This window comes from Lytechinus pictus, chromosome 2 (assembly GCF_037042905.1).
Source record: "Lytechinus pictus isolate F3 Inbred chromosome 2, Lp3.0, whole genome shotgun sequence".
NCBI lineage: Eukaryota > Metazoa > Echinodermata > Echinoidea > Temnopleuroida > Toxopneustidae > Lytechinus > Lytechinus pictus.
Window position 1 is genome coordinate 26,160,120 of NC_087246.1, and position 14,561 is coordinate 26,174,680.

Sequence of the window (14,561 nt, forward strand, 5' to 3'; positions counted from 1 at the left end):
TGGGGAATTATTCAAAAACTTACAGAAAAATTATTATTACAACCATAAATTAGCATAATCAATTTAAATGACAGAATAGAAAAATTTAGTGACCTTCTTCTATGCAACCAATTAGATTTTTTTTCTACCATCATGAAAATTTATGAGGCAAACATGCAATCCGTGGCAGATCTTTAACTCCCCCCTAATCTCCTTTCCACCTTTTGAACAATCTCCTTGAATGTATAATAACTCACTCATAATCTATTAATACTCACTCATTATCTTCTAGCCTTGCTTTGAGTTGCTGCAGTAAGACTTGTTGATGAGAGGACTGACTCTGTAATGCTTTCATTCTCTCTGTAGCTATCTTCATCTCTTCATTCTCCAGTCTTAGACGATTCACCATCTCCTGTACTGAGCTCAGGCTCTCCGTCAAACGGCTGAAAATCAAACCATATCAGGTTATCAAACACCACTTTTCTAAATACAAGAACAGTTGTTTTTGTTTACACATTTACACATTAAATAAAATCCAATCGTCCATTAATCTTTTTTATGTTATCAAATAAATTGAAAGTTTATACATCTCCATGTAATGACACAACATTAGCTCCTGCGACAATTGCTCCGGGCTGAATTTCTAAGATGTAGGGTTAGGGTAATAGGGTAGTGTATAGTGTCAAAAGCAGGGTCGAACTTGGTCATTCAATTAGTGTGAGGAATTTATAGTGGAGCAATTGTCGCCGGAGCAAATGCAATGGAACCCTCCATGTACTAGTGGAATAGGAAACTTTGAACATAGCTTATATCATAAAAGTGAACACAATAATTCAAGTTTGGATGCTGCTTTTAAGAAGCATATTTTATCTGGGTAATTCAAGATTAATCAACAAAATATCATTCATATGCTAGCATAGAAACACACATTCTCTATTTGATACTTACTCTTTTTCTATTGTCAGGTTTCTAATGGTTTGATTCTGTTCCTTGATCTTCGTACCAAGTTTCTCATTGGCTTGTCTACAAAGTGAAAGTATCAAAACATTCCGTGTGTAAAAAAAAGGGTATAGATTTCAAGGGAATGGAATAATAAAACATTCAGATAAATTTCATCCAATCATTACAGTGTAATATGAGATTGAAAAAAATGCAATTGGTTTGAACCTAAATTTGTTTTCTTGATAAAGCAAATGCCTCTGGGCAACAGTATTGAATCTAACTTTTGTGAACCCTGGCCCATGGAAATCCATTTTTACTACCTTCTTCTTTTCTGTCATTTTACTTATTTATATCTACTTATTCCAATTGTATTTACATTGTACAATTTGTATGTTTTGTGGCCGAATAATTATTAATAAAATAAAAACAATAACAAACAACTACTCAAATATTACGTACTTTTCTCAAACAGAGAGAAAAATCAAAAGCATCCTGATCTTCTCACAAGCCAAATGTTAAACTCACATCCATTCATGCCCATAGACTTAAAAACAAGCATACACTCATTCTAAAATCCCATTTGTCAATTTCCTATTGCATTAAGTTCTGTTTCTCCATATCTCTGTCTCTTTCATACAGTAAAAGACGGATCTATAACAGATCTCCTGGCTAACTTACTTTTGTTCTTGAACCCATGTATTGACATTAGAGACGACATGTTCACTCTCCTTATGAAGTCTATCTCCATTCTTCCTAGCCTCATGAAGAGATGTTCTAAGCTGTTCATTTTCAAGCTTAGCTTCTTGACATTTATGCTGTGCATCTGATAGTCCTCGCTGAATCCTATCCATCTGCAATCAAAAGAACAGTTTTAGTGAGACAGATCTGAGCCCCGTCTTACAAAGAGTTGAGATTGATCAACATCAACAATTATGGAAAGCCAGCAACGTCGACATCTAAAATGCATGTTTGTTCAAAATGTTTTCTAGATATAAGTTATACATTCATCGTTGTCTTGACAGTTCAGTGTCCTTTCTTTTTGCATACAAAGGACATTGTGCTAAGCTTCTGTAGGAAAAATTATGACAATGATAAGATTTCCATATAGTTGAGGTTGGTCGGATAAATTGTAACTTTTTGTAAGACGGGGCCCTGGAACACATCTTACAAAGAGTTGCATCAAGGGTCACAACTATGGATAGCCAGCCGCCCCAACATCTAGAATGCATATGTCCATTTAAAGTTTATCTAACTATGATATATCATTGTTCTGCAAGTATGAGTGTCTTGGTAAATCAGTATGCTCTTCATTGTTCCAAAAGGACAATGCATGATTTTCCTTGGTAAAGAATTCTGATATTGGTGAGTTGAGATTGATTGGATCAATCAGAAGTCTTTGTAAGACCGGGCCCAGATGTAACAAGAAAGATTTATGAAGGCATTATCACCAAATATGAGACATAATGTATTCTTTCATACAAATACAATCTCAATAGTGGTGAAAAAACATCAAATATGAATTTGCTTGCAATGGAGGAATACCAAATACCATTTTAAACCATTAAATGATTAAATGATGATGCTTTTCATTACATTGAGAGTAATAACCAAATACTAAAAAGGGAAATAGTGTAATCAAGGAGGAGACAGTAGAAACTCACTTGAAACAAAGTCCTAGGGATGGTCAAATCTATTTTGATACATATCTCAATATCACATCTATCTAATCAAGCTTCAATATATAGTTCAAAAATTAATTAAGAATTTACAAAGATGAAAGATTCCAATACAGGTAGGAAAAAAAAAACAGATATACATTTATCACATTCCTGATTTAAAAAAAAAAATCTTTTCTTTCGTGATGATTCACCTCTTCTTTGCGATGTCTAAACTTCTCCTGCATTGAGGCCAACTCCACCTTCAGCACAACAATCTGTTCTTCTCTCATCGCAATCTCCTGTAGGCTTGCTCTGTGTTTATCATTAGCCTGGGTGAGTTTGGCGCTCATTTCTTGGAAGCGGCTCTCATACTTGTGCAGCTCATCTTCACTCTGTCTGTTTAGCTCTTGAACCTTTTGAAGCTCAGAACGTAGCTTGCGCATTCGATCCTCATAAACCTCAACCTAACATAGACAATGAACACATGAAGATAAATTATTGATAAATTATAGATAAATTATTTTGATTACATATGAGGTTTTTTATTGTATAAATTCATGTAAAATTAACAAAACTAACTGAGCCAGCTATACATTATATTAAGGGTAGATTGGATAGTCTGATGACAGTCTGAAGCTTTGAAACATCATGAAGACTCCATCACATGAAAGCCAAAATAAATTGTTTTTTTCTTTGCTAGAATTGCACACTGATTTTTTTTTAAATCAGATTCATTTACTGGACACTCAGCTGCCTGAAAAAGAAATAATCAAATCCTTCATCCCTTCCAGATAATAATTCAGATCTTGCATATTTTCCAATGACCATCCTCTACAATCTTACCTCCTTTGAGAATGAATGATTCTGTTGATCTGCCTTGGAAAGCTCAGATTGTAGTTTGGCAGCCAGTGTAGCCCTCTCACCAAGCTGATCCATAGCTTCCCCATGCTGACCTTTCACATCCATCAACTGATGTCTGACATCTTGTAACTGACCCTGACTCAGTGCCAACTAAGGAAAGAAACAATAAATATTTGAATACGATCCTTTTATTCCACACGAGACAGAAATAAATTTTCTGAAAATGAATGTCCTCAGAATAAACTTCTCCAGTCACTTTTTAACTTGCACACATTCTGTCAGATACATTAGGCTAAAGACTGACTTCTATTACAAATAAAATAGATTTTGGTATGTTCTCTGATTCATAAAACTTATTGCTTTTGTGTAATAATGGCAAAATACTGTAACATGGAAAGTCAAAGACAGCTCAGTAAAAATGGGATTTTATGCCAGATCAAGTCTCTATTTCTAAAACAAGACAAACAGGTTTCCTATCAGTTGGTACTAATATTGATGCAAAGATCCCCAGAATGGATCGACACTTGTTTAAATTTGTATCCAATTACATAAGCTCATATTCTGCTTTCCAGTTTTTTGTTCTTTTTCCTCATTCTTTACTAGTGAAGAAAACTACTTCAGTTCTTATTCCAAGGCATTTAGGAATAAATTGTACATCAAACGAGCTGATACTGACCAATAATGTTAGAAAAATCATGTCAAACTTGGCTCTCCATAATTAACCTTCAACGTTTAGACCAGAGTTTGAATCAAACCCGAGCGAATACAGTCCATAGATTCTACTCAACTCACCTCTTCTTGGTAGGTCTGGATCTGATCCTTGGCTTGATCCATATCCGTCTGCAGCTGAGCGATTGTCTCTTCATATCGAGCCACCTCACCCGCATAGTGTCTGTTCTGTTTCTCAGCCATTTCCAGATTAGCTTGACAAACCCTGAGCTGGCTCTCCTGATTAGCGAGCTGATCTTTGGATGTATGATGCTTGGACTGAAGGGAATTGATCTCACCCTCGAGATTCAGAGTACGCTGATCTTTCTCATTTATCTGTCAAAAGTGTTCGTACAGCATAAAATATTACATCACTTTGACATGAATTACAAACAATCATTAAAAAAAAATGTACAGGTATATGTACTCATTTTATGTGTTGTTTGAATTTATCTATATGATTATAATGTGATGTTTTGGGGGTTTTGAATAAATAAACCTGATTTAATTAGAATATGTAAACAGTGCTTGCAACAAGGTGTATAACAGACAGATTTGATTTGATTTATTTATTTCCACATTTCAATAGCAAAAGTATATAAAAGTGTAATGATTTTTCTCAGCATAACATAACAATAAGCAAATGACATAATGAATAACATATGCATACATATATTTTAACAATCCAATTGAAATATATTTATACCTGATGAATTTCTTTTTTTTATTATGAAAACAAATAGCAGGAAAAAAAATATATAAACATATATCGACATTATAATATATTTTGAAATGTTGGAGACCTCCATCTGAAGCTTAGAGCTTGAAATTCATAAAGGCCTCGAAAGGAAAGGGGACAGAAAACCAGACAAACAGTGCAGATAAATCATAGAAACTGATAGAGACAAGGTAATCTGAGAAAGGGGACAGAAAATAAAAAGGAAAAATCAAAGTAAGAAGAAGAAGGAAAGAATGAAAATCAGAGAGAAAAACACAGAAAACACAATAAGGAGTATAACAGACATATAAATTATAAAAGCTGATAGAGACAAGATAATCTGAGAAAGGGGACAAGAAGTAAAAAGAAGGAAAAATCAATGTAAGAGGAAGAAGAAGGAAAGGAAGAATGAAAATCAGAGTGAAAATTACCATTGTTTCCATCTCCTTCTGTCTCCTCTTCATCTCCACCAACTCCTCCTCCATCTGATCCATGTTGATCCTTGTCTCCTGGAGCTGCCTAGAGGCATCATCATAACGCTGCTGCTCCACCTCTAGCTCCTCCTGTTTGCTCCTCAATGCATTCTCCTTCTGGATCAACTATTATAAAGACAATCAAATGATAGCATCTATAAACAATGAATCAGGAATAAAGGGTGTATTCAAAGTCTTTTATCTGCGAGTGGGATTTGTGGGAAAATATGGGATCCCATGCATCAATTATGCAGTAATTAGGAAAATAAATAACTTTGTGTTTACTTGAAAACAAAATATAAAAGTTATTTCACAAGCAACATTGTTGCCATTTAGATTAAAGTATCCCTGCCTACAAGGGTTAACTTTTTAATACAAGCTCTTTCTTTGATAAAGGTGGGAACCCATATATTGCTGAAGAAAAAGCATTATTTTGAATAGATGGTGTTCATGTTCTAATTCAAGAGGAATACTCCAGACTATTTTGAGTCTTAGCAAAATGTTCAGCACCCAAATACATCAGCAGGATTTACCACCTATTGGATGGTAGTTTAGGAGAATAATGGAACTGGGATTTAATTACCTCTGTCTGAAGACGTTTGTTGTTTTCATTTGAATCAATGAGCTGTGATTCAAACTGTTGATTGGCTCCGGTCTGTTTCATGAGATCTCTCTGGATATCTTCTATCTCTTCCATCGCCTGGTTTAATTCTTTCCTCAATCTATAGAGAATATATAAAAAAACATAGAATTATCATATAGAATAAGTAGAATAGAGAGACAAATTTGTATTTCATTCATGCTTAACACTTGTACCCCTTCATTGCACAAGACTATACTTTGAGAGGGCTGCAATCCTGTTTGAAAATAATAATACTATTCTTTTGTATTGCATCAGAATGACATCTCTAAGCATGCTTCATATATCATACAGGTCAGAATAGAGATGGGTAATTAATAACATGTCAGGCAGGGACTGCTGGAAAATGGCCAACAGCTGTGATGTGGTTACCCAGGGTTAAGACAAGTGACCATCATTATTGTAATTATTATCATCATCATCATCATGTCAGGCAGGGTCTGCTGGAAAACAGCTGTGATATGGTTACCCAGGGTTAAGACAAGTTACTACCATTATTATCATCATCATCATCCTAATATGCATAATCATCATCATCATCCTAATATGCATAATCATCAACATCACCATTATCCTCCTCCTACTCCTCATCATCATCATTCATCATCATCATCATTATCATCATCATCATCATAATAATCATCATCATCATCCTTCATCATTCATTCCAAGTCTCTGCCTACCGTTCAGCCATTGTCCTTTGTTCTACAGCTTCATTCTCCATAACACCGCACCGATCCTGAACCGATCTGAGCTCTGATTGAAGACGTCTAGTCAGCTGTTCATACCGTACTACCTCAGTAACACGTCCACTAAGCTGCTCCTGAGTTGATTGAAGGCTACTTTCCATGATCATCAACTTCTCTTCATGGTGGGCCAACTACAACAACAAAGTCACAATGGGAGAGGGGGGTGAATCTTAAGTTGAAATAAGCAATGTGCTGACAAATGGTCAGCTATAGCGGTTTTCGTCAATTAATGTAAGGGGACAGAAAGATTAAGGAAAAAGTCATGCCAAACAAATACCGAGCTATCAATTTGCATGTTCATTAGTTGACTGTGAGGTAAGTGGCTGTTTTTTGATGCAGTGCTCATGCGCGTAGACAAGATCATCATTTGATGCAGGATTCTAGAGCCTGACCACCAATGTTTCGCCTTTTGCTTTCAAACTGTGACAAGTTGGCATGATCTTAGGTTAAGCACTACGAAAACCATCTCACTTCAGGTAACAAAAATGGATCCAATTAACTTGATCTACAAGCAGAAACAAGTTGAATACATACATCCTCGAAAACATTACCTTGTCTTCCATTTCCCTTAGGTAAACAATTTTGCAGAATAATCGATAATCCACATTTTCCTCAAAACACAGACAAAAGCAGGGAAGGAAATAAAATATCACTTTACATGTTGATTTATCTATGAGATTGCACAAGATTCTCATCAACAAAAAAAAAACCTAAAGGTATTCAATGATGTTTAAGGAAAGTCCACCCTTAATAAAAGTTTGTTGTAAAAAAGCAGAAACAATAATGAAAAATATTGGTGAAGGTTTGAGGAAAATCCATTAAAGATAAAGAAAGTTATTAGAATTCAAAATGATTGATATGTGACATCATAAACGAGCAGTTGCCCCATATGTTATGTAATATAAAATGCATAAATTTCAATTTTTTAATAGTTCATGATGACTTTTTTTTTTTTTTTTTTAGAAACAGTGTGAAATAATTTGTCTATTGATATACTAAAGGTACAGTAAAAACCATTTATAATTTTCTGAGAAAATGACATTTCATTGATTTTTTACCATACGATATGTAGGAAAGCTGCTCACAAATGACGTCCCAAGTCAAATAATTAAAATTCTAATAACTCATTTATTCTTTGATGGATTTTTCTCAAACCTTCTGCAATAGTTTTTATTATTTTTTCTATGTTTACAATAAAACTTTTGTCAGGGTGAACTACCCCTTCACATACCTCTTGAGCACAGTCCTTGTAGTTCTCTCTTGTATCTCCTAGTTCATCCTTGAGGGAATTATGTTCTCCCATCAACTGAGCTTTCTCCTTCTCAAGTCTCATATTAGAGGATTCTAATGTCTTAATCTCCTCCCCAAGCTTACGCAGTCTCCTCTGAAGTTCATCCAACTGGGGAAAATTAACCATGAGTACACAAGCATAACTCTGTATGTCTTAAAAGCTTTGATCATCCAAAGTATATAAGCATTTCTTCTCATTGTTCCCAAAGTGAATAAACAAAAAAGGGGGTCACTATATGAACTTAGATACACCCTATGTAGAGTAAAAATATAAGACTATGCAAGCATGAATCTGGGTATTTTCATACATTAACCTAGCAAAATAATTGAGAATACTATTAGACAAGGGAGCCTAAAACTTGTGTAATTCAATCCATAAACATCCGGCAGTATTAAGTTTGTTTTTTTGTGTTTTTTTTGGGAGGAGGGGCATTCATCTCTATGTATCATGACGGCTGCTGTCAAATGTACTTAACCCTATTTCATTGTGACACCAATGTAAATTAATTCTAAATTCTGCAGACAAAAATTGCACCAAATGATTAAGAATGATTAAGGCATGTTACATGGAGAAACAGCTATACCAACTGACCTCCTGATTTCTTCTCTTAACAGTCTCCCTGTTGGAAGAAAGCTCATTCTCCATCTTCTTGACCGTCTCCTTCTTTCTCCTAAGATCCTCCTGGAGCATCTTGATGGATTTCTTGGCCTCCTTCAGCTCCATCTCCAGCTTGTGGGAGAACTCCTCCAGTTTGGACTCCTGGAGAGAGTAAACATGCATCATATAAACATCTGCTCACTACCAATAGTTACAATTCAACCCGAGCCATAACAGAGCTTTGTACAGGTACACACTGGTTACTTTTTGGCGGAGACCGGAGACTAATAAAATTAAGAAATTTCACGACAAATTCATTGTCACCAAAGACTCTGAATTTGAACAAGAATATTGATTATTCCTTTTAAGGAAATCTGTTAATGTAGTTAATTGTGAAAGTTAGTGACACTGAATTTCTTCAGTGTCCACAACTTTATACCCTCTTCTATTTCAAACTTCATTTGTGAGTTTGGGTCTAAAAGATCATTTCCTTACATCTTGTTGATGTTTCTGAGTAGCATCTACGAGAGACGTCTGAGCCTGTCTGAGATTCTGTTGTAGATTCTCATATTCCTTCTCTAATCCATTCCTCTGATCCTTGACTACTCCCAGTTCTGATCCAAGATCGTCCAGCTTGGCCTGGAGTTCATTCACCTCATCTTCTTTAGAACTGATGCGATCCTCAGACTGGTGGAGCTTACGCTCAAGGTGCTTGGAATTCTCATCAATCTCTAACACCTATCACATACAAGGGGAAAGGGTTAATAATTCCCAAACCTATTAAAGACTATTGAGGGATATAAACTTTTATTGGTTGCATATATCACAAGAAAGGTGGAGGGCCGTTCATTTTTATGTGGTAATAAAGTTAGATTTATAAATTAGAAAAGCAAAAACATGTAAAATATAGAATGTGAAAGGTTATCATTCAAAATTATCATTACTAAACAATTTGGTAAACTTGTTGATAATTACAACAGGACTGTTCAGGGTATAAATTCTTTTTTTTGTGTGGGGGTGTCGTGGTCTAGTGTTTAAGACTCTCGTCTTTCAATTTGAAGGACGTGGGTTCGATTCTAAGCCATGCCGTGTTTTCCTTCAGCAAGAAATTTATCCACACTGTGCTGCACTCGACCCAGGTGAGGTCAATGGGTACCGGCAGGAAGTGATTCCTCAAAAAGCTATGTGCACCAGAATCGGTAGACTAGCTTAGCCGTGTTAATATACATGTAGGAGCACCTTGAGCACCTAGCAAGGTGGATACTTGCGCTATACAAATCCTATATTATTTTTATTATTTTAAGAATCCAGTTGAAATTCTTATGATATACATTCAAAGTTTAACAAAGAAACATCAATTTCATGAAGCTGAACATACCTGTTGTACAGGGTGTCTATGAGTATCCTGGTATGTTTGGAATTCACCTTCTACTCTCTTCATATGCTCTTCATATCTCTTCAACTAGAAAAACAAACAAATATATACAGCATACAGAATAACAGGGTATCAACAGTTGGACTACTGAATTATTCATTTCCCTTGATATATCATTACTCACATTTGACCATTCTTACTCATTACATTACAAAATTACTAAATCAAATGTAAAGGTGTATAACAGCAATTTCATGATACAGAAATTGCATATGGACATCCAACCTCATTTTCTCCATTCTGACTCCACTTCACGACCACTCAAGCTGCTATAATTATATAGCATTACAATATTTTATATGAACTAGAAAATGGGGACAAATAATTATATACCCGACATCGGCATCGAGTCCTCCATCTTCTTCCATTCCATCAACATCACAGCGCACATAACGCTCTCATCATTGCTGTCTGTCCTAAATATCCCCATCTCATTTTCACTCAAGCACCATGTCTCACTCTCATACAGCATCATCGATCTCACAGCTCTTATATACCATCCCTTTCATCTTTCTGGGGGCATCGTGGTTACGACTCGCGTCTTTCAATCAGAGGGATGTGGGTTCGAATCCAAGCCATGGCATGTTTTCCTTCAGCAAGAAATTTACCCACATTGTGCTGTACTGGACCCAGGTGAGGTGAATGGGTACCACAGAGGAATTATTCCTTGAATTGCTTTAGCACCTATATGGCGACGGGGTAATAATATGATACCAATTATCAAGCGCAGTAGAGTATACGGAATAATAGTAGCTGCGCTATACAAATTGACCATATTATCATTATTATCTGGAAAGGAAATCTTTTCCAATGGATTTATGCTATATGTTCTCACACTAAGATTTACCTCTTGCTGCTTTTCATTGAGTCTAGCCTTGATGCTCTGCAGCCCGTCTTCAGTCAGTCCTAGTTTCTCCTTGGTGCTCCTGAAATCAGCCTGGACTCTCTTCAATTCTTCAGTCAATGAATCAATCACCATCTCACTGTTGTGTTTCTCAGTCTGTGTCTCTCTCAGCTGCTGCTCCAAGTTTGAGATGTCCTTCTTCAGTTTCTCGCTACCTTCCTCTCGCTCTTTCAACTGCAGATACAAAATTAGAATGACATAATTGTAGTATCATAATAACATGATACCTTTTTGGTCACTGTACAGAGGTAATTTAAATCATACAATTCAAAAATCTATAGGTTAAATTAGTAGACCTTAAGAAAAAAAAAACTATCTGCATACGTTGTTACAAAAAATATGCATAGCAATTTTATTCATTTGAATGCAGGATAAAAGAACACTGTTGATTAAATGACTTGCTCATGGGCATAGGTGCTGTGGCCGGGTATTGGACCCCTGACTTTCACGTGTCTGGTCAGGCACCTTAGACCACTCTGCAATGGCACCTCCACTAAATTAGTAGACTTTCCTGGTGGGTGTTTCATAAAGCTGTTCGTAAATTAAGAATGACTGGTGAACCTTTCGTATGCGCTAAATAATCACCAATGAACATATAATGGTGAACATCATTTACCACAGGAAGGATCAACGGTCGTTCTTAACTTACGAACAGCTTTATGAAACGGCCCCCTGGATTTTCATACAAACCCAGTTTAACCGTCATTATGGAACAAAGGTCCAATCGTCATCCTTTCAGTTGATACCAATTTTATAGATGTCTTTGGTTAATAAGGTGTGAACAGTTTTTATAGGGTCTACTGTTCGTTGCAATAATGTAACATTGGTCTTTAGAGCAAGCTTTCGGTCTATCGCTATTTGGCATCGAATGTCATGGGAGGGACAAACATGGCTGGGTTTTTTAAGTCTCCCTCAGAACTTCTTTCATCTCTATTCTTCAGTACACATATTTACCTTGTAACTGAGTTCACTAATCTGTTGCTCCATCTTCTGTGAGGCTAAGGCTGAACTGTTCTCCACCTTCTGAAGCTGAGCTACCAGACTGGAGTGCCTTTCCTTGTAGTTAGTGAGCTCCGCCTGGAGATCCTGCCTGGAGTATTCCGTCTGCTGGAGCTGATCCTGGAGCCCAGCTAGCTCCTGTCTGACGTTGGCCAGGATCTCTTCCTGTTTCTCTGCTGAGCGATTACACTGGGCAACCTATCCAGATGATGTGATATTGAGAATGGAGATAAATTTTAACGATGTCATCTGCTTTCACTATTTTTCTAGCTTCCAAGATGAGAAATACAGACACATCTATTTACATTCTATAAAATCTACAACAAAATCATATGAGATATCTCTTTCAAAGATGTCATCAATGCTTCAAGAATAAATTATCTTGACGAAACAAGGATGTACACATATCAAATATTCTTACAGCCTTTTGAAATATCTGCTGCTTTACAGAACACAATATGAAAAGTAGCCTGACTTTAATTGGTTTCCACCCTCTTTTACATTATGAATGCATTTTAGAAATTCAAACGTAACATTGACATGATAATGAGGATATGCCAAAGATCAAGACGTTTCTGAGAATAGAAGACATTACCTGATCCATGGCTGACTTATGAAGCTGTTGAGTCCTGGCCAGATCTTCTTTGAGCCCTTCTACAGTCTGTTTATACTGGATTACTAGTCTGTCGCCCTCTCCAGCTTTCCCTTCAGACTCTTCAAGCTCCCTCCGCAGACGTCCCAGCTCCTGGTTAGAGCTATGGATCTCTTCCTCGTACTGCTGTTGCTGAACCTTCAGAGACGTCTCTAGTTTCTGGATCTTGGCTTGATGTGAAAAGTTCTGTCAATGCAGTCAGAAAGGAGGAAAAAGGGGGTAAATCAAAGCTGATTATATTAAAATGTTTCTAAATAATGCTTACTAATAATTAAAAGTTATTAAGTTCACATGTTGCTGTACATCCATTATCAATTAAAGTTAGCAAACATAAAGGGATGAAAAGGAAGACCAAGGATTACAAAGAAAGATATGCTGAAGAAGGAAAGAGGTTGGTCTGTACAGGGATGCATAAGAGAGAAAGAAGTGACAGGAGGGAGTATCATTATCATCAGTAAAGGCTTGGTCCCACTGCACTTACAGATGCAGAGAGGATATAAAACGGAAAAGATTATTGCCATACGTTGGAAAATATTACGTATCCGTTGCGTACTCTTTGCATACGTGTTTCATGTTTCATGTTCCATTGTGATTTCATTGTTCGCTCATTTTGTCCATTGTCTGGAGCGGATGAAAACGGATGGAGCCACCCAGAAATTTTGCTTGTCCGCTGTATCCGGTATGAGTACATTTTGTGTCCGTCGGCCAGTGGGACCAGGCCTTAACCCTATCATAGGAGGGTAAATCACAAACTTTCAAACCTATCTAAACAAATCTCAACAAAAGATTGTTACAGTGATACCATCAGATGTTTGAGAAATTCATTACTTACATCTTTTCTTCCTAGATCTCTCTCTTCTTCAAGTTGGACAATATGCTTGTTGTCTGATGTCAACTAAAATATATAAAGGGACAGGGAAAATGAAAATATTTGGAATCAATCCGTATTTCATCCGCCTCGATATCATTAACCCAGGATTTCACATTGATAAGCATCCCTTGGGTGTCTTTCATCAAGATGTTCAAACTGACATATGACTTCATGAGCAATTTGTATACATTCTTGTGCTATGATATATGATACCCAATGTTTCGTTGCAGATTTAAGAAAAAGGTATTGAATTTCCTAATCAATTTTTTTTTAAGTAGTACATTTTGCATGTTCATACCCTGAACATGACCAACATGCTTGTTTCCATCCAAGGGGTATTTCCAGGGGTGTATTTCATGATGTGATTTCAGCTGTGATATTTTATCAACAAATTGTTGTCAACCAATCAGGTACGATGATTTCAGTAGCTTATAACAGCATTGAATGTCAAGAAGGATGCCTCACCTTCCTGTCTTTCTCTTCTATCTGGTCCTTGAGATTATGACAATCATTCTGAAGATTCTTAAAACTTGCTTGCTGCTGATGGAGTTCCTCTTGCAATGATTTTGTCTGTGAACGAAAAGTACAACGTTTGCAAAATATTTCACATACACATTTGGGCCATTGGCTGCAGCATGATGATCATTGTTCTATATACAGTATTTTGAAAGATAGAGTCAGCATTATATCCACTTTCAGGGTGACAATGCCATGACATATAAAATATTCAATTCAGCAATATGAGGAGTATAACACTCCACACCATCAAAGCAACTCTAATACATCTACAATTAGAAAAAAAAAAGATAAAATGATTGTTCACTAAATCAATAACCAATCATTTCATATTAAATACAAAAGATCATGTTTAATATGATTCAGACTGATTTTTTTTTCTTCTGACCATGTACATGTACATGCAAAGTAAATCTTAAGATGCTAAGAGCATCTTCCATTTTCTTTCTTTAAAGTTTGAGAGCCACATCCGATTTCTACACACAGCTTCAATAGCCATTGCCACACTCCCTACATAACTGTATGAGTATTTCCATCTGATTTATATGACAGGACATGGATTTAAAGA

General features: G+C 36.2%; 1 protein-coding gene across 2 annotated transcripts in view; it reads right to left on the reverse strand.

Annotated features, from left to right (window-relative positions):
- Window positions 1–14,561, reverse strand: part of LOC129282238 (uncharacterized) — a 69,668-nt gene that overhangs the window by 7,050 nt on the left and 48,057 nt on the right. For both annotated transcript variants that reach the window (XM_064114361.1, XM_064114358.1), the window contains 18 exons: window positions 13,943–14,047; window positions 13,439–13,501; window positions 12,550–12,792; window positions 11,910–12,152; window positions 10,899–11,129; window positions 9,995–10,078; window positions 9,112–9,354; window positions 8,611–8,778; window positions 7,960–8,127; window positions 6,663–6,859; window positions 5,923–6,061; window positions 5,298–5,465; window positions 4,233–4,484; window positions 3,423–3,590; window positions 2,792–3,043; window positions 1,600–1,772; window positions 928–1,002; window positions 258–422 (listed from right to left, as the gene is read on the reverse strand). In XM_064114361.1, the coding sequence (XP_063970431.1) occupies window positions 258–422; window positions 928–1,002; window positions 1,600–1,772; window positions 2,792–3,043; window positions 3,423–3,590; window positions 4,233–4,484; window positions 5,298–5,465; window positions 5,923–6,061; window positions 6,663–6,859; window positions 7,960–8,127; window positions 8,611–8,778; window positions 9,112–9,354; window positions 9,995–10,078; window positions 10,899–11,129; window positions 11,910–12,152; window positions 12,550–12,792; window positions 13,439–13,501; window positions 13,943–14,047 (3,137 nt within the window). The remainder of the gene's footprint in view (window positions 1–257; window positions 423–927; window positions 1,003–1,599; window positions 1,773–2,791; window positions 3,044–3,422; window positions 3,591–4,232; window positions 4,485–5,297; window positions 5,466–5,922; window positions 6,062–6,662; window positions 6,860–7,959; window positions 8,128–8,610; window positions 8,779–9,111; window positions 9,355–9,994; window positions 10,079–10,898; window positions 11,130–11,909; window positions 12,153–12,549; window positions 12,793–13,438; window positions 13,502–13,942; window positions 14,048–14,561) is intronic.